A 27,863-nucleotide genomic window follows, 5' to 3' on the forward strand; every position below is an offset into this window, starting at 1 on the left:
TGTCTTCAAGGAAAAATCAAGAAAGTCCAGGTACCTTTTGAAAAAAGTACCTTTGCAGGGATTGAGACTAAATTGATTCTGAATTTAATAACAGCAGCAAGGCTGGATTGGACAATATTGGAAGAAAAAAGAGTTACCTACAATAGAAGAATGGATATTGAAAGTTACTAATTTGGCTGAGATGGCTAAAATCTCAGCTTTTTTGAAAGACAATACGCAGGAAAGATATTTAATTGAATGGAAAAAATGGATTGATTATTTACAAAACAGGTATCAGGTTAAGAAATATCAGATTGCCTTTGAATAATTAGGAAGTATTATTTTATGTAATGGGGGGGTTGGGAAATGAAAAGATTTGGATGTTAATTGGATTAGAAGGGAAAATTTTATTCTATGTTTGGTTTATCTATAACAATATCTTGTGATTGACCCGGGAAGCCGGGGGAAAGGAGGGGAAGGGGTTTTGTGGGGGAGGGGGGGAAAAAGGGGGAAAATGTTTTTGTTTGTTAAAACTTTTTCAATAAAAAAGAAAAAAAGAAAAAAGTACCTTTGGGCTAACCATGACCTGGATGACCAAGAATCTCCATAGACGAGAAGCATGGTATTTGTGTTCTCTCCAAGGGACTCAAGATCAAAGATCAAGATTAAAAAAAACTGATTAAAATTTATTACAAAGCCAAGAAAGAAGGCGGCCTCAATGTATGTGCAAAGACAGAATTAGACCTAAAACCTCTGAACACAGGTGATAACACCTGTAGTTTGCAACCAAAACTTTTCTAGCTGCTTCTACTTCTGCAATTTCATGCAACTGAGGGTTCTGTGCTCATGTTACAAACCCAGCAGACATTTCATTGTATTATTGTGATATTTTGGGATGCTAACCCTACTGTTGTGCTACAAGAGGCTACAGTTTATGTGCCTTGTAAATTTCCATTTTAATGTATTATGAATATTGAGTCTTTTAGCTCTTATAATTTGCATAATTATAAGATTACTGTAATGCTCTCTACATGGGGCTCCCCTTGAAGTGCACTCGGAGGCTTCAGTTAGTCCAGAATGCAGCTGCGCGGGTGATAGAGGGAGCTCCGCGTAGCTCCCACGTAACACCGCTCCTGCGCAGACTGCACTGGCTGCCTGTGGCCTTCCGAGTGCACTTTAAGGTGTTGGTTACGACCTTTAAAGCGCTCCATGGCTTAGGGCCTGGGTACTTACGGGACCGCCTGCTGTTACCATATGCCTCCCACCAACCCGTACGCTCTCACAGAGAGGGCCTTCTCAGGGTGCCGTCCGCCAAACAATGTCGGCTGGCAGCACCCAGAGGAAGGGCCTTCTCTGTGGGGGCTCCCACACTTTGGAACGAGCTTCCCCCAGGCTTACGTCAAATACCTGACCTTCGGACTTTCTGCCGCGAACTGAAGACATACCTTTTTATTCGCGCGGGGCTGGCCTAAATTTTAAATTTTAAATTTTAAATTACATAAATTTTATCGATTTTAAATTTTCTACTAATTTTAAATGGGGTTTGGTTTTATAAATTTTAAGGTTCTAGGCTAATTATAATAAGTTTTTTAATTCGTATTTTAAATTGTATATTGTGGTGTTTTTGTATTTTATTGTTGCCTGTACACCGCCCTGAGTCCTTCGGGAGAAGGGCGGTATAAAAATCAAATAAATAAATAAATAAATAAATAAATAAAATAATGAATTGATAGTTGGTGATGGATGAATAAGAATTCTTATTTCTGACAAAACCTGTTTCAGGAAGAAATAGGTGATGTTAAAGATAGGATGCCAAATACAGAAAGGGAAGAGGGGATCAGAAATTACATTGGCATTCTAAATTTGCTGTGTTTGTCCTGGGAGGTGGGATTATGTATCTTTGTATTCTCCTTGTTAGCTGTAAGCTTGACAAGAGCAGTAATGCCAAATAGTTCTAGTATATGTTTGATCCCAGAACTTTCATATTTAAACAATATGAAAACCTGGATGTTTGGGAAGGAAATTAAATTGATTAAGATTAAAAGGGCAATTTGCCAGATGCCAAATGGTCCTCTGCAGTGAGAAGACTTTCATTTATGGTCTGTTAGCTGCTATGACTTATTATATAGGAACAATCTTGTTTCTATTGGAAAATATTCAAGTTAGTAGCCAAAGAGAAGAAATGGAACTCTTGTGGACTGTGCTTCCATCGAAGAGGTAATATCCCCCCAAAAACTTGAATTTTTTTTCTAGAGGCAGACAGCTTTGATTCTTTTTAGCATATTTTAAAGGCCTACATGAAGTTATTCCAGAACCGAAGCTTTTTTCAATCCATCCAACCTTGGCAACTTTAAGATGTGTGAACTTCCAGTTGAAGTCCAAACATCTCCCAGAAACTTTTCCCAACATTTACCACAGATCTGCCCTTTCAAGTCATCCATAATCTGTCCTCAAGACAGCTGCATCGCCTTTGCTTCACAAAACTAGGAGAACTTCACAGTGGTCTCTACAGCATAATTCATGAGCTGCTAGGATTAAAAGGACGAATCTTCTTCATGACCGACAAATACATTTTTACATGTATATTGACAATAGGCGGCTGCCAGTGCAAAACAAAAAAGCATGAGACTTTAATTCAGGGCTACCCTCTCACCAATGGTCCTCTGCAGTGAGAATACTTTCATTTATGGGCTGGATGGCAATAGGGACCTTAAACACATTAACAGTGGTCATGGATAGTTAAATCAAGAGGGAATGGATAAAAGCAAAGTTGCAGGCACCTGTGAAGGGCTAAAGGACTATATGGGGCCCAGGTGTACAATTTGGCTATTGCTGTCTTCTAAATCTTCCTTCTACACCCTGATCTTACATCTGCTCAAGTGCAAGAATTTTAAAAAAGAAACCAAGCATAGTTTCCTAGAGCTAGAGCAGGGATATATTGGAGAAAGACTGTCCCAGTCAGGAGGAAGGATCAAGGAGGGAATTAGTCTGGAATCATTACACAGACATAAGAGGGAAAGGTCCACCCCTCCCCACCCCTTGATTGCCTTTGAATCTTATTTAGTTTTTCCCGGTGAAAGCTTCTAGTCTGGGATGATTCCTGTGGAATCACAGTAGCTAGTTTGAACCCTACTCATGTGGGTCTGGTTGATTGTGCTTGACAGGATAGGATGTAGCCTCAAGGTCACAAGTTACAGCAGCAACTTTCTGTGGTCCTTGAATTCCTTTTGTGAATACAGAAAGCTGCTATTTTGAAAGGGGAAGCAATAAACACTGTTGTGGAAATCCTACAATAGGCATATACGAGCCAAACAAAAATTAAATAATTGCCCTCTCTGCCTCCTCCCCCAAACATCAACCTTGCTCACATGTGTGATACAGTGATCCATCTACTGTAGCCCTCAGCCCTTCCCTCCTTAAATGCCACTCCTGGCCATTCAACTTTTGAACTTGTGTATTGAAAACTGCTGTTATAGTCCTTCACTGCTTCTGTTCATCATAATACAATCAGTTTATATAAAATAGGTGGCATCTGTTTGCACTAATGAATGAGCTGTAAGAGAAAAGCACTGTAGCCTCTAGTGTTTTTTGTTTTTTTGATGAGTTTGGAGCTGAACACACCTACCATGGTACATATGGCTATTTGGCATGCATTTTAATTTATTTATTTTGTACAAAGAATCATGCAACATCCACTACATAGGCAGCTTTACATCTGACATAGTCACTGATTTCTACCTACAGTTCAAGAATACTTACCTGAAAGATTCTTCTGGGAGTTTTGTTCTTTACCCTGTTTCACTTTTGCAAGTTTTGAATGGCTCCCTCTGCCCTCCCCCATTCCTTTTCTAGAAAGACTAACCTTCACTTTTCATTAAATAGGCCTCTGGTTTTCTGAATGCTCAAGGTGAATGCTTACAAAAGCTGAATCTCACCATTTCTGGATTCAGAAGTAACGCACAGCATGGCAAAGCTCAAGCAACAACATTCCTAGTAGACATGCCATTATTAAGTGCAATAAAAATGAAAGCCCAAATCTGCATTTTTGCAAAGACGTTCAGCTATAGCATGTAAACCATGATGAAGAATCACTACTGGAATGGACCAAAATTCTATCCAGTTTTCAGCTGTCAAAATGTCCAGGTTGTATCTCTAAAGGAACTTCAATTCTCTTTGGGATTTCAGAGAATTGGAAGTCTGAAGTAAATCAGCTGGGGAAAATGGATCTAGTTATCATTCTATCTATAAGCTTCTCAAGGGCTTACAAGCTGAAGATAAATATGGTGGCTTCTCCCTTAATATGTGTTCCCAGCATTTTATACAAAGGACAATACTACTTCAGGGTTTCCTTTGGCAGATAAAAACAGCCTACGTTTGTCCTCTCTGTGCAATCAAGAAAGAGTAAAGTTAACATTCAAAAGACTCTACAGTACTACTACCAAGGATAGGCTTAATTCTAGGGCATTGCCCAAGAATAGCAATTAAATAGATCAACCATCTATAGATGTATTTTGTATGGGTATATGTTTGTGTATGTGTGTAAAAGAGAGAAAGAGGGAGGGAGAGGGTCTGTTCTCCATGGCTCAGTTTTGACGGAGATCATTGCTTCTTGTCTATTAAACCAGGAAAGATTGGGTTGAAGGCATCAAGTTTTTTAGACTCTCGACTAAAAAGGCAGTGTTGTCAAGAAGCATCATCACCTTTAGCAGAAAAGGATCATTCAATTTCAGTTTCCAGAAGTATAGCTCCTCTGATCACACCCAACTGGCAAAGTGAGAACAGCCCTTCAAGCGAGAGAGAAGAGAGAGCAGAAGATCAAAACTGGAGCAAAGTGAATGCGTGGCAAACAAAGCGTATCTCCAAGTTGGCAAGTGTTCCTGTAAGCAATTCACAATGGAGGTTACCTTTGTAACCATGATTCAGAATCTCAGGAGGGACAGAGTCACCATTGCCAGATCTGGGAGGGAGAGATCAGTTCCTGTTTCTGGTGTTGACAACAGTCAAAGCTCACAGTGTGCGCATTGTTAGTTGTGGTGGTCAGGGCTGCTTGGCTGTCTGTAGAAAGATCTCTCAGGCCACCCAGGAAACCTTCCATGAACTCAACGAATTCTACCCCTTCCAAAGCTATAAGTACTTTTCCACCAAATATGTCTTTTACGGCATTAACAAAATGACTCACCTGTCAGCCCAACCACCCTTCCCATGAGGTAGAGAAGTATTCCTGTCCCTATTTTGACAGATAAGGTAAATTGAGGCACCAAGAAATTAAGAGACCTGCTCCAATTTATACACTAGATCTGCTAGGGGGTCAAACACACCATGGGAAACTCTCCTGTAGATCTTTTTCTGTGCTTTGTCCTCAAAGTCAGCCTTCCCCATGGTGATCTGACTGTGATCCTACAAGGAAAATGGTTCTCCTGAACCAATGTTTAGTGGATGCATCAGACCAAACGACAACATTGGGGAATAGGGAATTCTAGACACTGCTTTGGCTAGCAATGGGTTCAGTCTTACTTGTCTTTGTGGTGCAGGATTGTGGTTAACTACAGGCCACTCCATCATCTGACATCTTCTCTGCAACGATAACATCCTAACACTCAGCTCACTCACATTGTCACCATATCTCAAATCTTGCTAGTGGTGCAATGATCTTAACCAGTGGGTTAAGAGAAAGTCATTTTAAGAAATGGGGAATCCCACCCCCCACTAGAAGAGAAAAAAGTGAGCAAAGTAGCCATGTGAATCATGCCTGTTCAGCTCACCTTTCCATTTCATGCAAGTGGCCCAAAGCAGCTTTTCCAATCAAAATGAAAGAACAAACTCTTATCATACACATTCTAAATTCAAAAAGGGGTTCCCACCCCAAAAAAGTAGAGCACTTCACATGGAAAGATCCGAGAATTTTTTTTAAAAAAATCAAAGCACTTATTTTGATGAATCAGGAACAAGGCGGTACACACTATCCAGCACTGATAAAAAGGCATAGGGAAAATGGTCAGCCCTGTATCAAACATTGCATTTACAATTACAAAAAATGGAAAAGCTTGCTTATGCTTTGCATTCTGTTCTCATGGGCTGTTTTCATAGAAAAGGCCTTAATTGGGATTCTTGAACATGCCGAAAATGGCAAGATAAATCCAGCATGTTGCACAAGGGGGTGGGTTGGGGCTGGAGGCAAAAAATCAACATGGTGCCCTCAATTGAAACCCAACCTGTTTTGAGCTGCCAACACACATACAAAGCAAGTCAGAGCTCCAATGATAAGGGGAGAGCAGACATCTTGACTTTTTTTATTCTTCCAGAGGCCCCTAATGTTACAAATCCTTTCAAAATACTCACTGAATGGTAACAGCCCACCTCCCCAACGCACCCAATCATGATGTCAGCCCTGTTTTTTTTCCTATTTCAGATGTTAAATTTGGCCGCAACTTCGAAAACGTTTCACTGCGCAGAACATTTTTCTATACTTTTGTTTTTCTATTTTTTAAGCAAAATCAAGTCACCAGTTTTTACTTTTTTAAAAAAAGAAAGAAAGAAGAAGCTTGAAGAATTGCTTCTCTACAACCTAGGTAAAGTCATTTTTCCATTATAAAATTGTACTGATTTCACATTAACAGCAATCGCAGTAGTTATAGGAACAGAGAAGTGTTAGAAACCTGAAAACAAAACCTTCACAGTGTTTTCACTGTTGGCTGTTTGCAAGGCATTAAGAATCTTTCAGAGATCAAGAGATACCACACAGCACTTCCAGTAACTTCATATCAACCAAACCATATTTTTATTGCCTTTAAAAATCCACTGCAGTGAAAAGATCCTGGCCTTAAAGGTTCTGCAGCAAAACTACCATAAATAGCTTTTTGCTCATTTATTTTTGGGGCATGCTGTGATATATTGACCTTATTACCATCATGGATTTAGCCCTTGGTGGCTGTGAGCATAAATCAAGTACAGTTAATAGGAAAATATTAAATTTAACACAGTAGGATTGAGGGGAACAAAGCTACTTTGGTAAAGTTGCTGGTAACTACGAATGTCTGAAAAATATCCCGGTGGGAAAAGTTGAAGTTTAGGGGCAGTGTTGCCACATCTGCCGATGGAATATTTTGACATGGAATCTTTTGAAAAGGCTATCATTTTTTCCCTATACTGACAGCCATTCCTGGGGTCATTGCACCCAGTACAAAGAGAGAGAATAGAAAGTCGTAAGATCACAATGTTCTACTTCATCTCTGGCTCCAAAACCCACCAGGAATAACCATTTTAACTTGAATGGTGAAGTTCTGCAAATGGTTGGTATCCCTTTACCTCTGGTCCATTGCTAGTGTTGGTTTTGTAACACAGAAGAGAACTCATAGGAGGAAAACAAGAAAGCAAAGAAAGCATAACCATAAGTTTTGTGTCCTTGGATCGAGATCGTTAGCACCAGTGACCTCTCTGCTCGGTTCGGCAGAAGTACTGCTCTGTGTTTAAAACAGAGCGTGTACTACAGAGATGGGGAACTGGGTTTCCTTTACATGGAGTCTCCAAGAGAATCAGAGTCATCCAAGGATAGAGGCAAGTACAGGTCCTGTAAGAAGAAAGGGACAAGCGTTAAATCCCACAATTAGCCTGGATGGCATCAAGAGGAAGGAAACAACAGCAGCTGAAAACTTCCTTTGTGTGGATGAAAAACTGGCATGGGACAGAATAACAGAGTTGGAAGGGACCTTGGAGATCTTCTAGTCCAATCCCTTGCTCAAGCAGGAGACCTATACAGTTTCAGACAAATGCTTGTTAAATTTCTTCTTAAAAATTCCAGGGATGGAGCCCCCACAACTTCTGAAGGCAAATCCCAAAGGTGCTTTTTCCAAAGGCAACTGGACTTTCTTGTTTTTTTTTTTTCCCTTGGAAATGTTTCGCTTCTCATCCAAGAAATTTCTTCAGTTCTGATAAATTCTTGCATGAGAACCGAAACATTTTCAAGGGAAAAACTAAGAAAGTCTAGTTGCCTTTTGAAAAACACCCTGGAGGATTGTATGATAAATGGGGTGTAAATTGTTTAGAAAGTTATGGTATGGGGAATATGGGGAAGAATATGAGGTAAATGTTAAATTCATATAAGGAAAGATGATGTTTATTATTAAGTATGATGGAGATATAAATATGATGGATTATAAGGTATACTGAGGAATAATTTTTGATATTACAACATTGGAAGATGGGATATTGTTTATTACAGAAGATTGGACTTTAAATTTAATGGACTTAGATGAGAAGGTAGAATTATCACCCTATTTGAAAGATTATTTTTGAAAGATACATATAATGGAGATTGAAATAACAAAATACTAAACAGCTTTTAAATGAATAGAAGGTAATTGTATTAGTATTAATACTTTCCTTTTTCTTCTTTTTTATGGAAAAGGGGAGTTGAGGTTCAAGAAGAGGGATGGGAGTTTATGTTAATTAGCACATTTTAGTTTATGACTGTTAGATACAATACCCTGTATTTGCTCTGGGAAGTCGGGGGTAGAGGATGGGGAAGGAGGGAGGGGAAGGGTTAGGGTTGTGGGGAGGGGGGGATGTATGGGGAAAAAAATCTTGTAAAACTTTTTCAATATAAAAGAAAGAAAAAGAAAAACACCCTGGGCACAACTATGACCTGGATGACTGACAATCTCCAAAGGCATTCTGAAAGCAATCCGGTTCCGCTGATTAATTGTTCTGACTGTCTGGGTGTGTGCCCACATATATGCTTGTGTGCGTGAGGAGAGTAAGGACATGGAAATTTAGAGGATGTTAACAGTAAAGCCAAAACAACTGTTACTAGCAGTCCTGACCCAGAAAACAACAGCACCAACAAAATGTAATTGTAGAGTACAGATAGTCCTTGACTTACAACAGTTCATTTAGTGACCATTCAAAGTTACAACAGCAGTAAAAAAGTGATTTATGACAATTTTTCACCCTTACAAACATTGCAGCATCCCTGTGGTCACGTGATCATAATTCAGCTGCTTGGCAGCTAGCATGTATTTATGATGGTTGCAGTATTCTGGGGTCACATGATCTCCTTTTGCGGCCTTCTGACAAGCAAAATCAATGGGGAAGCCAAATTCACTTAACAACCGTGTTACTAACTTAACAACTGCAGTGATTCATTTAACACTTGTGGCAAAAAAGATCATAAAATGGGGCAAAACTCAATAATTTTCTTGCTTAGCAACAGAAATTTTGGGCTCAACTGTAGTTGTAAGTTGAAGGCTACCTGTACTTTACAGCTTGCAGAGGCAACATTAGCTTCAGTGCCATTCTAAAAACACACCCGCTGGCTTAAGGCTTTTTCCTACAGTATTTCCCATTCTTTGAGGCCTTGCCAGGGGCAAAGCTCCTGATAGTTAATATTTCTGAGAGTTCTAAACTGCGCAAACTCATTTGAGTGATCTTCAGCCAGATTCTCTCTCTCTCAACCCACTCTACCACCTATATTTGTCGTTGGGGGTGAAAAATAGGAAGAAGGAATGCAATTCCCCCTATCTTGAAATCCTGGAAAAAAGTGGGAAAAATAATGTTAACAAATAAATAAGCAAAGAACTGGCACAGTTGGGAAAGACAAGATGGTTTCTGAGTTGCTAAATGATCCGGAGTCCTATTTGAGGTAAAAGTGTTCTACCCTCACAGAAATCACCTCAGCAGTTTCATAGAACATAGAATAACATAGAACATAGAATACATAGAATGCACATAGAATGAACATAGAATAACATAGAACATAGAATAACAGGGTTGGATGTCTTCTAGTCCAACCCACTCCTCAAGCAGGATATCCTATATTAGTGGTCCCCAACCTTTTGGGCACCAGGGACTGGTTCCATGGAGAAAGGTTTTTCCATGGATTGGAGAGAGTATAATTTTGCATGCTGCCTGCATCCTCTGGATGGGGCTTCACTCACTTAATAATAATAATAATAATAATAATAATAATAATAATAATAATAATAATAATAATAATAATAATAATAATAATAATAATAATAATAATTTAATTTTTATACCGCCCTTCTCCCGAAGGACTCAGGGCGGTGAACAGGCAGATAAAATAATACAATACATTTCAATAAAAACACTATTTAAAAAACTTATTCCATAAAGCCTAAATTTAAAATACAATACAAAATATCAAATAAACCCCAATAAAATCCATGTTTAAAAACCCTATTAAGCCAGTCCTGCTCGGAAGAATAGATATGTTTTAAGCTCGCAGCGAAAGGTCCGGAGGTCAGGAAGTTGTCGAAGTCCTGGGGGAAGCTCATTCCAGAGGGTAGGTGCCCCCACAGAGAAGGCTCTCCCCCTGAGGGTCACCAGCCTACACTGTTTGGCTGACGGCACTCTGAGGAGGCCCTCTCTATGGGAGCGTACCGGCCGGTGGGAGGCATGTGGTAACAGAAGGCGGTCCCGAAGATATCCCGGTCCTATGCCATGGAGCGCTTTAAAGGTGGTAACCAACACCTTGAAGTGCACTCGGAAAACCACAGGTAGCCAGTGCAGCCTGCGCAGGATCGGTGTTATATGGGAGCCACGAGTGGCTCCCTCTATCACCCGCGCGGCTGCATTCTGAACTAACTGAAGTTCCGGGTGCACCTCAAGGGGAGCCCCATGTAGAGAGCGTTACAGTAGTCCAGGCGAGAAGTGACGAGAGCGTGAGTGACCGTGCATAAGGCATCCCGGTCTAGAAAGGGGCGCAACTGGCGGACCAGGCGGACCTGGTAAAAAGCTCTCCTGGAGACAGTCACCAAGTGATCTTCAAAAGACAACCGTCCATCCAGGAGAACCCCCAGATTGCGCACCTTCTCCATTGGGGCCAATGATTCGCCTCCAACAGTCAGCCGCAGTTGCAGCTGACTGTACCGGGATGCTGGCATCCACAGCCACTCAGTCTTGGAGGGGTTGAGCTTGAGCCTGTTTCTCCCCATCCAGACTTGCATGGATCCAGAACCCCGTTCTATATCATTCCAAACAAATGCCTATTCAACTTCTTCTTCAAAACCTCTAGTAATAGAGCACTATCAACTTTTGGGGGTAAGTTGTTACACTGGTGAATTGTTCTCACTGCCAGAAAATTTCTCCTTAGTTTCAGGTTGGATCTCCCTCTGATAAGCTTCCACCCATTGCTTCTTGTTCTGCCTTCAGATGCTTTGGAGAATCTTCTCTGTGACAGCCCCTAAGTATTGGAAAAATGCTATCACATCACCCCTGGTCCTTCTCTTCATTAGACTAGACATACCTAGTTCCCTCAATCCTTTATCATATGGTTTAGCATTCAGACCTTTTATCATCTTCGCTGCTCTTCTCTGCATTCTTTTGAGGGTCCCAACATCTTTTTTGGATCCTGGTGACCAGAATTGGATGCAGTATTCCAAGTGTGGTCTCAAGTCTGTTACCTTCAAGTAACTCTCAACACTGTGTAATCTCCTGGAAGGAGGTTTAGTAAGGTATAAGAAACGTAATACCTTGTGCTTACGAAGGCTTCCTGGACTAGTAGGTGTAGAGATTGGGGACTGCTTTGATTTCGGTGTGGAAAGCTGGCTACTTGATGTTCCATTTGCTGTCAGGGAACAAAAGGAGAATCACTCATGAATGAAGATCAACATTACAAAAAAACCTCAGTTACATTCTAGTTTGTGAAATCTATAGCTGGAAACAATGAATTGGATTATCTCACTTTTCTGGCTTCATAATTAGGGTTTTGCTTATTTTATTTAGTGAGAAGACAGATGAGCAAAGAAGTATTATAGGGCAATTCTGCATATGGTTTCTTGCTATACAGTATTAGTATAAGCAAGGGTGTTGTATGACCATCTGAATTGCTATATCAACCCCTCTAAATTTGCCAATTAGCCAAAAAAATAGTAGGAAGAAGATAGAGGTGGAAGGAGGAGGCCAGGTGAATAATTTCAAATACAGGTAGTCCTTGACTTACAGCCACAATTGAGCCCAAAATTTCTGTCACTAAGCAAGACAGCTATTAAGTGCATTTGGCTCCATTTTATCACAGTTGTTAAACAAATCTCTGCAATTGTTAAATGAATCATATGGTTGTTAAGCGAATCTAGCATCCCCATCAACTTTGCTTGTCAGAAGGTTGCAAAAGATAATCATATGAGCCTGGGACACTGCAAACGTCACAAATACATGCCAGTTGCCAAGCATTTGAAATTTGATCACGTGACCATGGAGATACTACAATGGTTGCAATGAAACATGGTCATAAGTCCCTTTTTTTAGTGCCGTTGAAATTTTGAATGGTCACTAAACAAATGGTTGTAAGTCGAGGACAACCTGTACTAAGTTGTAAAGAGAAAGACAGATAACTAGAACTACAGAAAAATTTGCCATTTTTTCTTTTTAACGCAGCCCTGGGGTCACGCTAAACTAAAATTATTAATGGTTACAGTTGATTGACTTAACAACTAATATGTGAATTATTTCACAATGTCGCTATTTGAGTTTTATAAGCTGCTTAAGACGCTCTTAACATTTGGCTTATTTGAATCCCTTGCAATTTTTTGTTATTATGATGCCTTATAAAAGAAGGCTATGAATCATCATCCACCAATTCCTGGATTCCATTTTGCTTTCTTAAATCTGATTAAAGCATGAAATGGAGGGAAGGATGGATGGAAGACTATGCCTGCTTTTTTCTAGACAAAAATCCATGAGATATAAATCTAGCAGGGCTTAATTGCTTCATGAACTCCATTAGAGAAGCGCATAAATTTAAATGCCAGGCCTCACATATTGTGCCTGCTGTTGTTATTCTCCATGGAAACTCTTCGTCACTCTGCAGTTTAGAGAAAGAAACTCAGTCTAAGCTAGAACTGCACATTGTATAATAATTTATATGAGAACAGTAAAGCCCATCAAATGTAGCCAAAAATCCTGCGTAAGTATCTCCCTATAATAAAGATTTATCTTTAAAAAATCTTTGGGCTTATTGTGGTTCATGGTGAGGCTTGACAATTATACTTGATGGACTGGTTCTAGTAGTGCCAATAACTGAACTTTAACTGAATGAGAATCAACGGCCTGGTGCTTTCTTGATGTGAGAAAACCCAGATGTTGCAAAATTTGCTGATGAATTTTGTTCCAAGATCATTAAAGAAACGGGCATTTTACAAAAGGATAATCAGCGGATTTCTGTTTGCATGGGTGGACATTTTTCCCCCAAATTGGAGTCAGGGAGTTCAGAGTCACAGCCTATAGTGGTATGTGGGAATAACCATGAGAGACAGAAGGAAGAGATGCAGCTTAGACAATTGTCATAAAAATGGTATCTCAGCCCATGAAAGGAAAAGGGACGTGAGAAGCATCTAACTCTAAACCTCCCTAGTTTTCTGGAATGTAAGGAGAAGTGCTTTCAGACTACTATTGTAAACTTACAATGAACGTAATGCGAAGTTTCATGGTTCATGCTTTGGGTCTGTATTATCTCAAAGGGCTGACATAGTTTAACAACTGCAGAAATTAACATGTTCTTCATTCTCTATTACTACAATTCATAATAAGGTGAAGAAAAAACAAATACAGATACTACAACCTCTATTTGCTATTAATCTCTGCAAATGCATTATGGTGCTGACTACAATGGCTACTTCTTGTCTTCTGTAGTTTTCTTTTTATTAACTTCTCATTCTAGCCTCTGGTTCTGGAATTCCCAGTGATAACAGAATAAGAGAATAAGAGTTGGAAGGGATTTTGGAGGTTTTCTAGTCCAATCCCCCGTCAAGCAGGGGACCGATATCATTTCAGACAAGTGGCTGTCCAGTCTCTTCTTAAAAGCCTCTAGAGATGGAGTACCCACAACTTCTGAAGGCGAGCTGTTCCACTGGTGAATTGTTCTTTCAATTGTTAATTGTTAGGAAATTACTCCTTAGTTCTAGGTTGCTTCTCTCCTTGATTAGCTTCCATCCATTGCTTCTTGTCTTCCCTTCTGGTGCTTTGGAAAATAGGTTGACCTCCTCTTCTTTGTGGCAGCCTCTCAAATATTGGAACATTTAGATAATTTCTCCTCCAAATGCTGGATTAGCTTTTTAGATCAGCCAGTTCAATGCTGCTATCTGCTGGGACAAGTCCAAGCATCCTATGTGGTGTCTCCAAATGGAATAATTACAGTTTTATTAATTGCATCCTCATTTAGCATTAATATCTCACCCCTTACACAAGTGTCTCCTTGAATTTATTATTATGGAGGTTTTCACCTTTGGACCTGGTCTTTCATGCCTGACAAGGAAGAAATAAATGCAGGTTATTCTCTCTAGGGAAGTGGACTGTGATGGACTGTTGCAAATCTTAGAATTGTGGAGTTGAAAGGGATCACGAAAACTTTGCAATTTGCAAGAAAACCTATTAGACCAGTATGTTTCAAACTGGCAACTTTAAGATGTGCAGACTTCAAATCCCACAATTCTCGAGCCAGCATGAGTTGAAGTCTGCACATCTGAAAGTTGCCAAGTTTGAAAAACATTGGATTACATGATCTTTTGATCTCTTCAAAATCCATGATACAATAATTGTATCTGATTGCCATTGGTGCCACTTTAGAATGATACTTACTGGAGATTTAAATTATCATTTACATGGACAGTTTTATCACAGTTCATATTGTTCAGGGAAGTCTCAAAAATTTATGATAATTGGTGTAAAAGGTAATTTCTATGCTTTTTCTTGGGGAATGTAGTCTTTTGAGCTTTCCCAGGGAAAGGGCCGTAATAGCTCAGGCTGTAAGGAGCCTGTTATTAGAACACAGTAGCCTGCAATTACTGCAGGTTCAAGCCCGGCCCAAGGTTGACTCAGCCTTCCATCCTTTATAAGGTAGGTAAAATGAGGACCCAGATTGTTGGGGGGGCAATAAGTTGACTTTGTAAATATACAAATAGAATGAGACTATTGCCTTATACACTGTAAGCCGCCCTGAGTCTTCGGAGAAGGGCGGGATATAAATGTAAATTTAAAAAAAAAATCTGGAATTTGTCACTTTGCTCAACACAATTTGGAAAAGGTCACGTGGCAGAAGTCACGTTGAGTCATCAGAAGAAATTCTATGGTGAAGGAAGGTGGATTTTTTTTTTAAAAAAAAAAAATCACATTAGCAAAACACCAGTACTATTCATTGATCCAAGTTATTAAAAGGCCAATCAATTTAAGTCTCTTAACTTTTGACTTCTGTCTTCTGGTGCTATTTGCCAAAGAAGCAGCTGTGTTATTTAACATTACTTATTTATTTTGCAGGAAAAAACAATACAAACACGCTTGTGGTTACATGAAGCTTTTGTGCATCACAGTCCACTTCCCTAGAGAGAATAACCTGCATTTATTTCTTCCTTGTCAGGCATGAAAGACCAGGTCCAAAGGTGAAGATTCAATTAAGCTGATTATTGCAAAAAGCCTATGCATAAGAATCTTCTCAGCTAATGGTCAGCACCCGGTTAGAGTTAGATAAGGGTTAACAGCACTCAAGGTGTCGTGACTGAGACTCGAGCAGGAAGCAACAAATGCAGTCCTTAATTAAAATAAACTTTATTCAAGCAGCTGGGAATGGACCCATTCCCAGCATCATGAAACTCAAAAGAAAGCAAAGGCTTCTCACACAAAACGGTCTGTCATTATTTCCAACCTGGTCCAATTTAGATAATTGCCAAAGTCCTTTGCAGATAAGCGTCTCGAGCAGAGAATGGAGACTGCCAAGGTCTTCTCAGAGAAACATCCAGAGCAGAGAATGGAACGAGCGCAGCTCCAACTTTTTTTTTTTATTGAAAAAGTTTTAGAAGGTTTTAACAAATATCCCCCCCTCCTTTCCCCCTCCCCCTACCTCCTCCCCTCAACCCCCCACCCCCTGAGACTTCCCAGAGCAAAATACAGGGTGTAGTAAACTTCTAACAATCATAAACTAATGCTAACTGTCCATAAACTCTCATCCCTCCATAGAGCCTTAATTTCCATTACACTTTGTTCATTCAAAAACTATTTGATATTTCTTAGTCTGATATTTATTTTGAATATAGTCAATCCATCTTCTCCATTCCACTATGTATTTCTCTTGTGAACAGTCTTTCAAATATGCTGAGATTTTTGCCATTTCCGCCAGGTTAGCAACTTTTAATATCCATTCATCAATTGTAGGCAAATGTTCCTTCTTCCAGTACTGTGCTACCAATAGTCTGGCTGCTGATATTAAATTTAAGATCAGTTTAGTCTCTATTGCCATACAATCCATAGTTATACCCAATAAAAACAATTGCGGAGTAAACTTCATCTTCTTTTTCAAAACATTTTGCATAACCCACCATATCCTTATCTACATGATTTGATTTTTTTACAAGTCCACCATATATGGTAATAAGTAGCATCTTCACAGTCACATCTCCAACATTTAGCTTGCAAGTTCGGGTACATACATGCTAATTTCTTAGGGTCTAAATGCCATCTGTAAAACATTTTATAAAAATTTTCTCTTAAATTTTGAGCTTGCGTAAATGCAGCTCCAACTTTGCTTTCCAGTAAACTGAGACACCGATGCCGGTCTCCTTTTAAACCTTATGGGAGGGGCCAATTATCTCTTGGCCCTACCCCCGAGGTGACCTCTCTGCTTGAGCTGCTCCTGCCTCTTGGCAGCTCTTCTCATTCGGGCATTAAGGACAGGCTCTCCCAGCTCTTCCTCCTCCTTGCTACTCTCGGCCTCTGGAGGCTCTGGAATCTGCACCTCACTCTCACTACTCTGGAGGCTCTGGAGTCCACACTCCATTTCTCGATGGCCCTGGCCTCGCCTCTGTCTCATCACTGTCCGATTCCGCCACCAGCACCGTAGGCTGCTGACGGACCACAACACAAGGGGAGTTAGACTGAGTTTGCTTGTGGCTACATAGGGATTCTAGGCTGAGCCCTCTTTTCACTCTGCCCCCAGGTTCTGCTATTCCTTCTACATTCCTCCATTTTTAGCTGTGTGTCAGATCCATGTATCTGCCATTCCTCGTGGAAGAAAGGGAAGATTTGGAGTGTCACATTTAATTCTTTTCCTAAGTACCCAATTTATTCTCTGATCCTCTTTGTATAAACTTTACCCTGATTTATAACCGTTGCCTGGCGCCAGGAATCCCTGAAGAAATCTCACACCTTGGAAAAAGGGGGGAACGAATGGATTGTAAAATGAGCCTGAGAAACTCTTTGTATCTGTTTCTCAGAGAGGCTGATGCAATTTGTATTCACACCTGAGGATTGGCTGGAATCCACATCAGAAGGTGGGCAGGGGTTCCTAATTTCCTTTATCCTGAACTGCATGCCCTGAGGGACTCCAGAGCCTGCTTTGAATTTTGGCTTGCTTTCCTCCCTTTCAATAAAAGATTACTTTTGAAATACAAAGTTCTCAAGAGTTCATACTTTCTTGGAAGGTGGGAGGGGGGGAGAAGCTGGCTCTTACATAAAACAGGCTCTGCAATAGTGGTCAACGAGAAAAAAAAACCCCTTAATTTTCAGTCTACTGAGGAGACCCTGCAACAATGTCTGAATGAAGCAGCAAGCAAGGAGAAGCCGAGTGCTGGGGAGAAACCTCAAGAACCATTGAGCCTGACACTGGCTCCATATGTCCCATCAAGGACATCGAAGCTGTCTGGGGAAGTCCCATAAAGCCTCGATGGTCAATTGACATAGGAACAAAAGACAGCTGGGATGGAAAAAGCCAAAAAGACCCTGAAACGCGGCAGCTGTAAGCTTGGGTGCAAAAGGGAGCTGGAGGCCCTCTCCAATCAGGAAGAGCTGACCAAGGAACCACTGATGGATGATCGACTGAAGCAGTACATCAACCATATTATGATGGAAGCCCTGGAAAATCTCAATGTTTGAGGTGTACAGGGTCACCCACAAAGAGACCGGGTGGATCAGTAGTTCAGGAAACTCGAGCCATCACCCCTGACCCAGCTGCAGATGACCAAGCAGATGACCAAGCTGGCGGAGCAGCAGCTATGCCAGGTACCCAACCTCCCACAGTCCTAGCCCAGATGATCGTCCTCAGCTAACCCAGGGGCCCACAGGTAGAGAGGAAAGCCCCTCCCTTGGGGGTAAAATTTGATGGAGACTCCCCAAAAGTTGGGATTTTCCCTGCATTAAGTCCTCACTTACATGCAAGAGTACGAGCAGAATTTCCCAACCCAGGGGGAATGAGTGCAAGTCGTTACCCTAACCCTAGAAGGGACAGTGGCCAGATGGATGATGAACCTCCAATTCCGATGCTCCAGAGCTATGAAACTTCAATCAATTCATGACAGCCCTGCATCACTGTTTCAAAGATCCCCTAGCTGATTGCAAAGCCCGCAACTGCATCAGAGTCATTAAGCAAGGCCACCGTCCTATAGCAGAATACACCAAAGAATTCCAGGACCTGGCCAGCCGAGTTGACTGGCCAGAAGATATTCTAGTCTGCTGGTTCAAAGATGGACTCAATGACAGTCTGTACACTGCCTGCCTGGCCCATGGTGCCCCTAACTGCCTGCATGAATGGTACTTGATGGCAGAGGAGGCAGAGATTGACATGACTCAAAACCAGTACCTCACCGGCAGGGCCTGGAGAAGATCCCCACCCCAGGGGAAGCAGGAGCATTCAAACACCAAACCGCCATGGCACCGAGGACATCAGGCTGTTTTAAGTGTGGGAAGGAAGGGCACCAGACAGCAGAATGCCGGTCGAAAACCCCCATTGGAAAACCTCATCGCCTGTCGAGGGGAAGCCTGCAAAACCCACCCCTCCCGAGGAAAAGAAACTGCACTGAGAAGCCAAGAGGCTGCGAAATTCTGTTCCCCTCCAAAATTAGAGGAAAGACATCCAACATCCCGAGAGGACCTGAGCCACTCCAAAAGCGATCCGGAAGACGACCAGTAAGCAACCCAATTGAACCTATCACCCTACCCCTAAGACTTTTCATCCCCAGTCAAGGGAAAGTGGAGGAAGTAGCAGCATTGCTGGACTCAGGGTGCACCTGATGGCTCTCTATGCCTCTGTGTTGGCTACCGTAATCTAAACACGATCAGCATAGAAAATATGTACCCACAGGCTGGCTCACCTTTCTAAAGGAAAAATCTTTTCAAAGCTGGATTTATGAGAGGTGTACTACCGCATCAGAATTAGGGAAAGGAATGAGTGGAAGACTGCTTTTAACATCCTGCTGGGATGCTGCCAATTTAAGGTATCCCCTTTCGGATTACAAGAGGCGCCTGCCGTGCTTATGCAATTAATTAATGAGGTGCTACATGAACATTTATACAAAGGGGTCCTGATTTATCTAAATGACATTCTTATTTACACTGAAACAAAAGCAGAACACATAAAACTAGTCCGAGCAGTTCTTGCTGAACTCCATGCCGCCAAACTCTATGCAAAACTCTCTAAATGCAAGTTCCACCAAGAAAGGATTGACTACCTGGGGTATAGAATATCCCACAAGGGAATAGAGATGGATCCACTTAAAGTAAAAGCCATCATTGATTGGGAGCCACCCCAAACCTGTAAACAACTACAAAGTTTCCTTGGTTTTGCTAACTTTTACCATCAATTCATTCCAGTCTTTGCTAAAATTGCCCTCCCCATTACGAACTTGCTAAAGACAAAAGAGGGGTGGGAACCAAAACCAAGGCAACCCTTTAACTGTACAATGGAATGCCAGTGGCATTTGAAAAACTTAAACAGCTATTCTCAGCCGAACCAATCCTAAAACACCCAGACCCAGAACATCCTTTTGTCATCCAAGCAGACACCAGCGACATGGCAGTAGGAGCAGTGCTACTTCAAAACAATGAACAGGGACAATTGCAACCATGTGCATACACATCCAAGAAACTGACAGAAACTGAGCAAAGATATGGGAGAAAGAGGCTTATGCAGTACGATGGGCCCGCCTCACATGGAGACAATTCTTAGAAGGGAACAAAATACCCTTTGAAGTCTGGACTGATCATAAAAACTTAGAAGCTCTGAAGACCTCATGAAAACTCTCCCCCAAACAAGTACGTTGGGCACAATACTTTAAACATTTTAATTTTACCCTCAAATATCTCCCAAGAGGGAAAAACTTCTTAGCTGATGCCCTGTCCAGGATACAATACAATAACCCAATACAACAGTAAAAAAGACTGAAATTGTTAAACCTATGCTCCAAACATCCCAGCTAGCCACCAAAGTTGTTACCTGAGCACAAGCCAAAAAAGAACTGCTTGCCGACAATGCAACAGTCTCAAAATTTAAGGAGGCACTACTTAAAGACGACTAGTTCCAGGCACACAAACACATTTGTTTGCTCAAAGACGATTTAGCCAAAGATTGGAGCTTATGAAACAATGCCACGACTCCAAGATAGCTGGACATTTCGGATTTGTGAAAACGCTACACCTAATCAAAAGGCAATTCTGGTGGCCATCCCTTAAAAGACATTGAGAGCTACGTGGCTAGCTGCCCCACCTGTGCAACTGCAAAAAGACGACAAGGAAAATCTCCAGGGCTCTTACAAACTGTAGCAGATCCTTCAGCACCTTGGAGAGAGATTTCTATGGATTTTATAGTGGAGCTGCCTGACAGCTCGGGTAACACAATTATTTGGGTTGTAACAGACCTCTTTTCAAAACAGGTCCATTTAATACCCTGCCAGAAGTTACCAACAGGCAAGGCATTAGCAAAAAATGTTTTTAGTCCACATTTACCGCCTCCATGGAGCTCCCCAATGGATTATCTCAGACAGGGGCATCCAATTCACCTCCAAATTTTGGCAGGCTTTTAAAAATCTATTAGGCTCCGCCCAGGGGCTGTCCTCTTCACACCACTCCCAGACAAATGGGAGGGCTGAAAAAATGAATGGCGTATTGGAACAATATCTAAGATGTTTTATTAACTACCAACAGGACAATTGGACTGACCTGTTACTTTTTGCTGAAGTAGTTTACAACAACTCTGTACATAGTAGTACTGGTTTCAACCCTTTTCAGGTAGCCACAGGATAAGAATTTAACCCCATGCCAGAGCTACTAGCTAAGGAACCTGACATCCCCTCCCTTAAGGAGTGGATAAACAATCTACAAACCACTTGGCCAATGGTCAGACTAGCGCTACAAGAGGCAAGAGCAGCTTTTAAAGTTCAAGCTGACAAGAAACACTGCAAATCCAAACCATTCAAGGTTGGGGACCATGTATATCTATCCACCAAGTTTCTGAAATCCTTACAACCATCTAAGAAACTGAGACCAAAATTCATTGGCCCATTCCTTATCACCAGAATCATAAACCCTGTCACGGTAGAACTCCTCCTTCCTAAGACACTTAGGCAGCCTCATCCAGTGTTTCACCGCAGCCTACTCAAGCCAGAAATCACTTCAAAAGTCAGACCCCCTTCGCCCACACCTCCAACCCCCATTATGGCGGAAGGAGAACAACATTTTGTAATCAAAGGCATCCTTGACTCTCACACTCACCACGGCTCCACACAATATTTAGTGGCATGGAAACACCTACCATCCTCTCAGAACGAATGGGTAGGGAAAAAACATGTTACAGAACATGTTACGTAACATGTTCCCCCACACTGTTACAGAAATTCCACCTGAAATACCCACACAAACCATTCTAAATCTTACTTTATGTCTTTCTAGGTGGAGTTTCCTTTTTTCTGAGGAAGACAATATGTCAGATCCGTGTATCTGCCATTCTTCATGGAAGAAGGGGGGGATTTGGAGCGTCACATTTAATTCTTTTCCTAAGTATCCAATTTCTTCTCTGATCCTCTTTGTATAAACTTTACCCTGATTTATAACCGTTGCCTGGCGCCAGGAATCCCTGAAGAAATCTCACACTTCGGAAAAAGGGGGGAACGAGTAGATTGTAAAATGACCCTGAGAAACTCTTTGTATCTGTTTCTCAGAGAGGCTGATACAATTCCTATTCACACCTGCATTTGGGTGGGCAGGGGTTCCTAATTTCTTTTATCCTGAACTGCATGCCCTGAGGGACTCCAGAGCCTGCTTTGAGTTAGGTGTGCCTCCGTTCAAAAACCAAAAAAAAAGAAAAACCTCAGAGAAGCTGGCCCTTACACTGTGATTCATTAATTAATTGATGGTTGAAAATGAGTGTATAAGCTGCATGGTCTTTTTCTCCATTGTAATAGATTTTTTATTATTTTGATCAATTTGTGCAAGTAACAGTAATGTTAGTCAAGGAATTTGAATGGATGCTTGGATGTTACCAAAACAGAATTATATTTGAATTCAAATCATCCTTGGTTCATAATCCAAACAGATAGATTTAATATTATGAGAGCAAACTTCCACCCATTCAATGGAATTTCTTTTTTCTTTATTATCACATGTAGTATAGTTCATAGAATCATAGGGTTGGAAGGGACATCGGTGCTCTTCTCATCCAACACTGCTTACTGCAGGAATGATCATTCCATTCTAGACAAATGACTGCCCAGTCTTTTCTTAAAACCCTCCAGTAATAAACCACGCACAACTTCAAGAGGCCGGATAGCTCAGGCTGGTAAGGCCTGTTATTAAGAACACAGCAGCCTGCAATTACTGCAGGTTCGAGCCCGGCCCAAGGTTGACTCAGCCTTCCATCCTTTATAAGGTAGGTAAAATGAGGACCCAGATTGTTGGGGGGGCAATAAGTTGACTTTGTAAATATACAAATAGAATGAGACTATTGCCTTATACACTGTAAGCCGCCCTGAGTCTTCGGAGAAGGGCGGGGTATAAATGTAAAACAAAAAAAAAAAAAAGATGCCAACTACCATTATTTAATAATTCTGATGGTCAGCAAATTCAGATAATACCTGATTTCTCACTGTGGAATCATTGTGGTCTCTAAGCTTGGCTCTTTTCTTAAAGATGTTTCACTACCCAGCTAAGTGACATCTTTGATAATGAGTGTAGGGTTAGTCTCCTGTTTATATACAGATACTTGCCCTGAAGTATTGGGAGAGTAGACTTTCTGCTTGATAGGTTTTTGATAGGGTATTGCTTTCTGCTTGATTGTTTGTCTAGTGTCAGTCTCTGTTTGTCTAGTGTCAGTCCCTGCAACACACAATCCCAGTGTTGCAGACTATGTGCTCTATTCTTTCGGTTTGCCCATATTCACTGGCACTGATGATGTTACCTAGCTGGGTAATGAAACTTCTGCAAGAAAACTACCAAGCTTAGAGAGCACCAAAAACGCCTCATTTCAATCCTGACCTAGAAACATTATCTTCTACACATCTCACTGTAAAGCTTCTCCACATAACATATGCTCAGTTTCTTCCACAGGGTCCTAATCAGTGGTGGGATTCAGCCAGTTTCCACCACTTCGGGAGAACCGGTTGTTAACTTTCTGAGCAGTTTGGCGAATTGGTTGTTGGAAGAAATCATTAGGGCAGAGAACCGGTTGTTAAATTACTTGAATCCCACCACTGGTCCTAATCATCACCCACCCCCATCACCCACTTTGGTATAAAAAAAAAAATTGGAGGCCTACAAGGAAGATTGAAGCTACTCTGCAGCTGTGTCAGTTCCGCTGAGCTATTGCCAACAATTGATGTGACAACCCAGAGAGATGGACGCTTTTGTCTATTAAGGGTTTTTTTTGCCCAGCTCAGTGGTTAAAACAAACACTGCATTATCATTGTTAATTTCTTGCTTCATGTTCTTCTTCAGCTACTTGACTTTTCCTGATCACTAAAACACACTTCTTTGTCTATAGGAGATTGAATAATACTTTCTATTGTTGGCAGATCGATCGGTCCTCTCTTAAACTAGAAACTACAGCTGAGCCAAGCATGTTATCCTGCTCTATTTTATCTGAATATATCAGAGATGGGGAAAAAAAGAATGAATTCCTTCCAATCACAGGATGGGAATGAGCAAGAAAGATTCCCATTATTGTTTGGAGATAACAGTCGTTCTTTCTCTTCTAAAAGATGTTTTCCTTCTTTTTAAAAAAACAAAATTAGATTTTTTTAAAAAAAATAGAGAGATAAAAACGAACAAAAACTAATAATTAAAATAGAAGGAAAAAAAACAAAAAATGAAAATGAAAGCAAAGCAGAAAGAAAAGGAGAAGAAATGAGCATTAGATATGTTTACATTACTTGTACAGTAATAAAGGTAGGATAAAAATCTAGTAAATAAAATAATAAATTAATAAAAGAAAGAAAAAGAAATATAAAAATGACTTCCAACTTTCTTTTGCAACAGATATTAGAATGAATTTGCATTATGCTCTTACTCTACGTTTACAACACAACTTTCATTTTTTCTATTACCTATTATCAGTATTTTTTCTAATTATCAAATAAAATCCATATATCATAATTTCATTTTTTCTGTTTCACACACACACACACACACACACACACACACACACACACACACACACACAAAATCCAGAAGAGGTTTCCGATCATGATTGAAATTTATCGATATCTTTTCTTGAATCAAAGCTGTCCATTGCACATCTCAGCCAGCTCCAAGAATTTCATCAAACTGTAGAATAACTATGATTTCCTACTCAAAGTGTGATATATTATAACACAGCATCATTGCAGGGCTATTGTAAAGAACAAAGTAACTAAACAAGCACAAAGAAATTGTGCTCCCTCCATAAGAATCCTACTGAAATCCTCTTTTCCTTTGAGAAAAACTCTGAACCCACATTTTTATCAAATCCAATGAGAAATGCTAGGGGAAAAGATTCATAATATCGGGCTCCAATTTTAAGAAAGTACTATTCAAAGTTTGGAAGTGCATAAGCCAGGGGTGTCAAACTCAATTTCACTAAGAGCCGCATCAGGGCTATGGTTGACCGGGGGGAGGCAGGGGGGGGAGGACACTGGGTGGGGGTGGCCAGCTTGATGCCACTCCCCAAACTGCTGGCATGTTTCCTCTTTGCATTGAGTAGACTGGGCCGAAGTTACGTTGGCCTGATCTTTCCAGTTCACACTGGGTAGACCAGGACAGCCCTGCAGGCTGGATCCGACCACATCACAGGCCACATCCGGCCCCCGGGCCTTGAGTTTGACACCCCTGGCATAACCAGTTTGTGAACTGAACCAGTTTGTGAAGAAGCTTCTTGGATGAGAAGCAAAATGTTTTAAAGGAAAAACAAAGTCCAGTTGCCTTTTGAAAAAGCATCTTTGGGACAACCAGTTGTGTCTAGTGGTTAAGGCAGCAGGCTAGAAACTGGGAGAATGTGAGTTCTAGTCCTGCCTTAGCCATGACGGTCAACTGGGTGACCTTGAGCCAGTCCCATTTTCTCAGCTCAGCCCATCTCACATTTTGTTGCTGTGAGGAATATAGGAGGAGGAAATTAGATATGTTGACCGCTTTGAGTTATTTGTAAAAATAATAAAGGCAGGATGCAAATAAATAAATAGTTTAAAATATTATTTCTTCTGGAATGCAGATGACAGAATTAATGGCAATAAATTGCAGTAGGAGCTACAGCTACAGTCTTAGTCACTCACTTCTAGCCTGTTCCCTTGTCCAACCCTAATCCAGTGAGGCAGCAGAAATAAGCAAAGACCAGGTTATTTCATGGACTCTTCCATAACATTGGAATTGGTCAGTCTCCAATCAAAGAGGGATATGCTTCTCAATTAGGTTAATTTATCCATGAGCTCATCAGTTTATTGGTTGGAAGAGAACAATCACTCACCATCCTGAAGGTTACCTGAATCAGCTGGTGATTTGCTCCGGCGCAATGGAGCTGGGCTTTTTGCTGAGCTCTTCTGTGGGGTTGGAGATGACTTGCTGCCTGGGGTGGTAGGCGGGTTTGCTTTCATTACTCGACACTCTGTAAATGAAACAAAAACAGAACACACTCACGAGATCCTGGTAAATGTGATGCTTTTTAGAAGCTGCACACCTATATCCTTGATGTCCTTTAGATGAATGGAATTCAGGTTCCCAAATTATCTGCAACGTTCATGCTGCCTTGTATAAATTCTGAAACTCCACCCAGGTGGAGGCCATCCAGGTTGGAGAATTCTGATTTGAACCAACTTTTCAACTTGGTTCCTCCCACATGTACATGATGAGGCAGTATCTCATTAGACAATGTCTTGTAATCTTTCCAATCTTTTCTGACTGGAAAGGGAACCTTCAAAAAGTTTGAAAAGTCTTTGCAAAACTTCATGATATCAAATTAGTTTGATGAAGCTTCACTGAATGAACAGATCAATCTGGTATTGAAACTGCTCTGAATGGCTTCCCTACTGGGAACCAATCAGAAACTCATCATAGTTTAGTATGACTAATGAAAAGCAACCCTTGATCTAAATATTGGACGTAGATGCCTGGCAGAATACTTTCACTTTGTGCTAAATATACCTATTCCAGATGGTGTAAGTCTCCTAAATTATCCTTTTTGGCTTCAAATAAGTTTCTACTCATTCTAGAATGTCTCCTCAAAATCTAGCTTTTAGGATCCTTAATTATGGGAAGATACTTTATATACCCTCCAAGGATCACCAATCGAATTAGGAATTATCAATTTTAGCTACAATCTAATCTGATGGATGGATGGAAGGAAGGAAGGAAGGAAGGAAGGAAGGAAGGAAGGAAGGAAGGGATAGATAGATAGATAGATAGATAGATAGATAGATAGATAGATAGATAGATAGATAGATAGATATTGTTAGTTGCGAAGTTGTGTCTGAGCCATCGCAACCCACTGGACAGCATTCTTCCAGGCCTTCCTGTCCTCTACCATCCTCTGGAGTCCATTTAAGCTCACACCTACTGCTTAAATGACTCCATCCAGCCACCTCATTCTCTGTCGTCCCGTGCTTCTTTTGCCCTCAATCTTTCCCAGCATTAGGCTCTTCTCCATTGAGTCCTTCCATCTCATTAAGTGGCCAACGTATTTGAGTTTCATCTTCAAGATCTGGCCTTCTAAAGAGCAGTCAGGGTTGATCTCTTCTAGGACTGCCCAGGACTTGCAGGAGTTCTCCACCACCATAGGCTTCAATTTTTTGGCGCTCAGCCTTTCTTATGATAGATAGATATAGATAGATAGAAAGAAAGATAGAAAGATAGAAAGATAGATAGATAGATAGATAGATAGATAGATAGATAGATAGATAGATAGATAGATAGATAGATAGATAGATAGATTGACAGATAGATAGATGCAAGCTGTGGAGAAACTTCAATTCCTATATAGCATAGAAACTGATACAGAAAGATGTGATGTCTCTCTCTCTCAAACTCTCCAAAGCATCTTTTTGGAATAAGATCCAAAACATTTGGAAGATAATAAAAAGAGAGGAAAACCAAGTGCAGGAGATCCAGATAGTGATAATTTCTTACGAATGGTGACAATTCCCACAAAAACAAGGGTATCAGTCATAGTCTGGAGAAGCAATCTGTAATGTACAACAATCTTGCTTAGTTCTTACAAAGTATTAAATGTCTTTAATAGATTTCAAATGAATCAGAGTTTCTCGGCACAGGAGGGGCAGGAGGGGCAACTGAGTGGAGTGTTACACAACTGCCAGGTTTTGTCTAAAGGAAAAATAATCAAGCAGATTTATAGAGGGGATTTTAGGGGACGGTGTGGCAAGAAGCAAACAAGACTTTGATGAAATTTACAATCTTTTCATGAAACACAAAACATTGTTTCTTGTCTTGCCTTCTGGTGCTTTGGAAAATAGGTTGACCCCCTCTTCTTTGTGGCAGCACCTCAAATTTTGGAAGACTGCTATCATGTCACCCCTAGTCCTTTTCAATAAACTAGACATACCCAACTCCTGTAACCATTCTTTGTATGTTTTAGCCTCCAGGCCTTTAATACCTTAGTTGCTCTTCTTTGCACTTTTTCCAAAGTCTCAACATTTTTT

The 27,863-nt window shown here is 40.8% G+C and overlaps 1 protein-coding gene across 7 annotated transcripts in view; it reads right to left on the reverse strand.

Annotated features, from left to right (window-relative positions):
• Positions 1–467: 467 nt before the first annotated feature.
• Positions 468–27,863, reverse strand: part of DCX (doublecortin) — a 224,278-nt gene continuing 196,882 nt past the window's right edge. For all 7 annotated transcript variants that reach the window (XM_058197005.1, XM_058197009.1, XM_058197007.1 and 4 more), the window contains 3 exons: positions 25,679–25,816; positions 11,469–11,563; positions 468–7,546 (listed from right to left, as the gene is read on the reverse strand). In XM_058197005.1, the coding sequence (XP_058052988.1) occupies positions 7,490–7,546; positions 11,469–11,563; positions 25,679–25,816 (290 nt within the window). In that variant the 3' untranslated portion in view covers positions 468–7,489. The remainder of the gene's footprint in view (positions 7,547–11,468; positions 11,564–25,678; positions 25,817–27,863) is intronic.

Source organism: Ahaetulla prasina, chromosome 11 (genome assembly GCF_028640845.1).
Source record: "Ahaetulla prasina isolate Xishuangbanna chromosome 11, ASM2864084v1, whole genome shotgun sequence".
NCBI classification, from domain to species: Eukaryota; Metazoa; Chordata; class Lepidosauria; order Squamata; family Colubridae; genus Ahaetulla; species Ahaetulla prasina.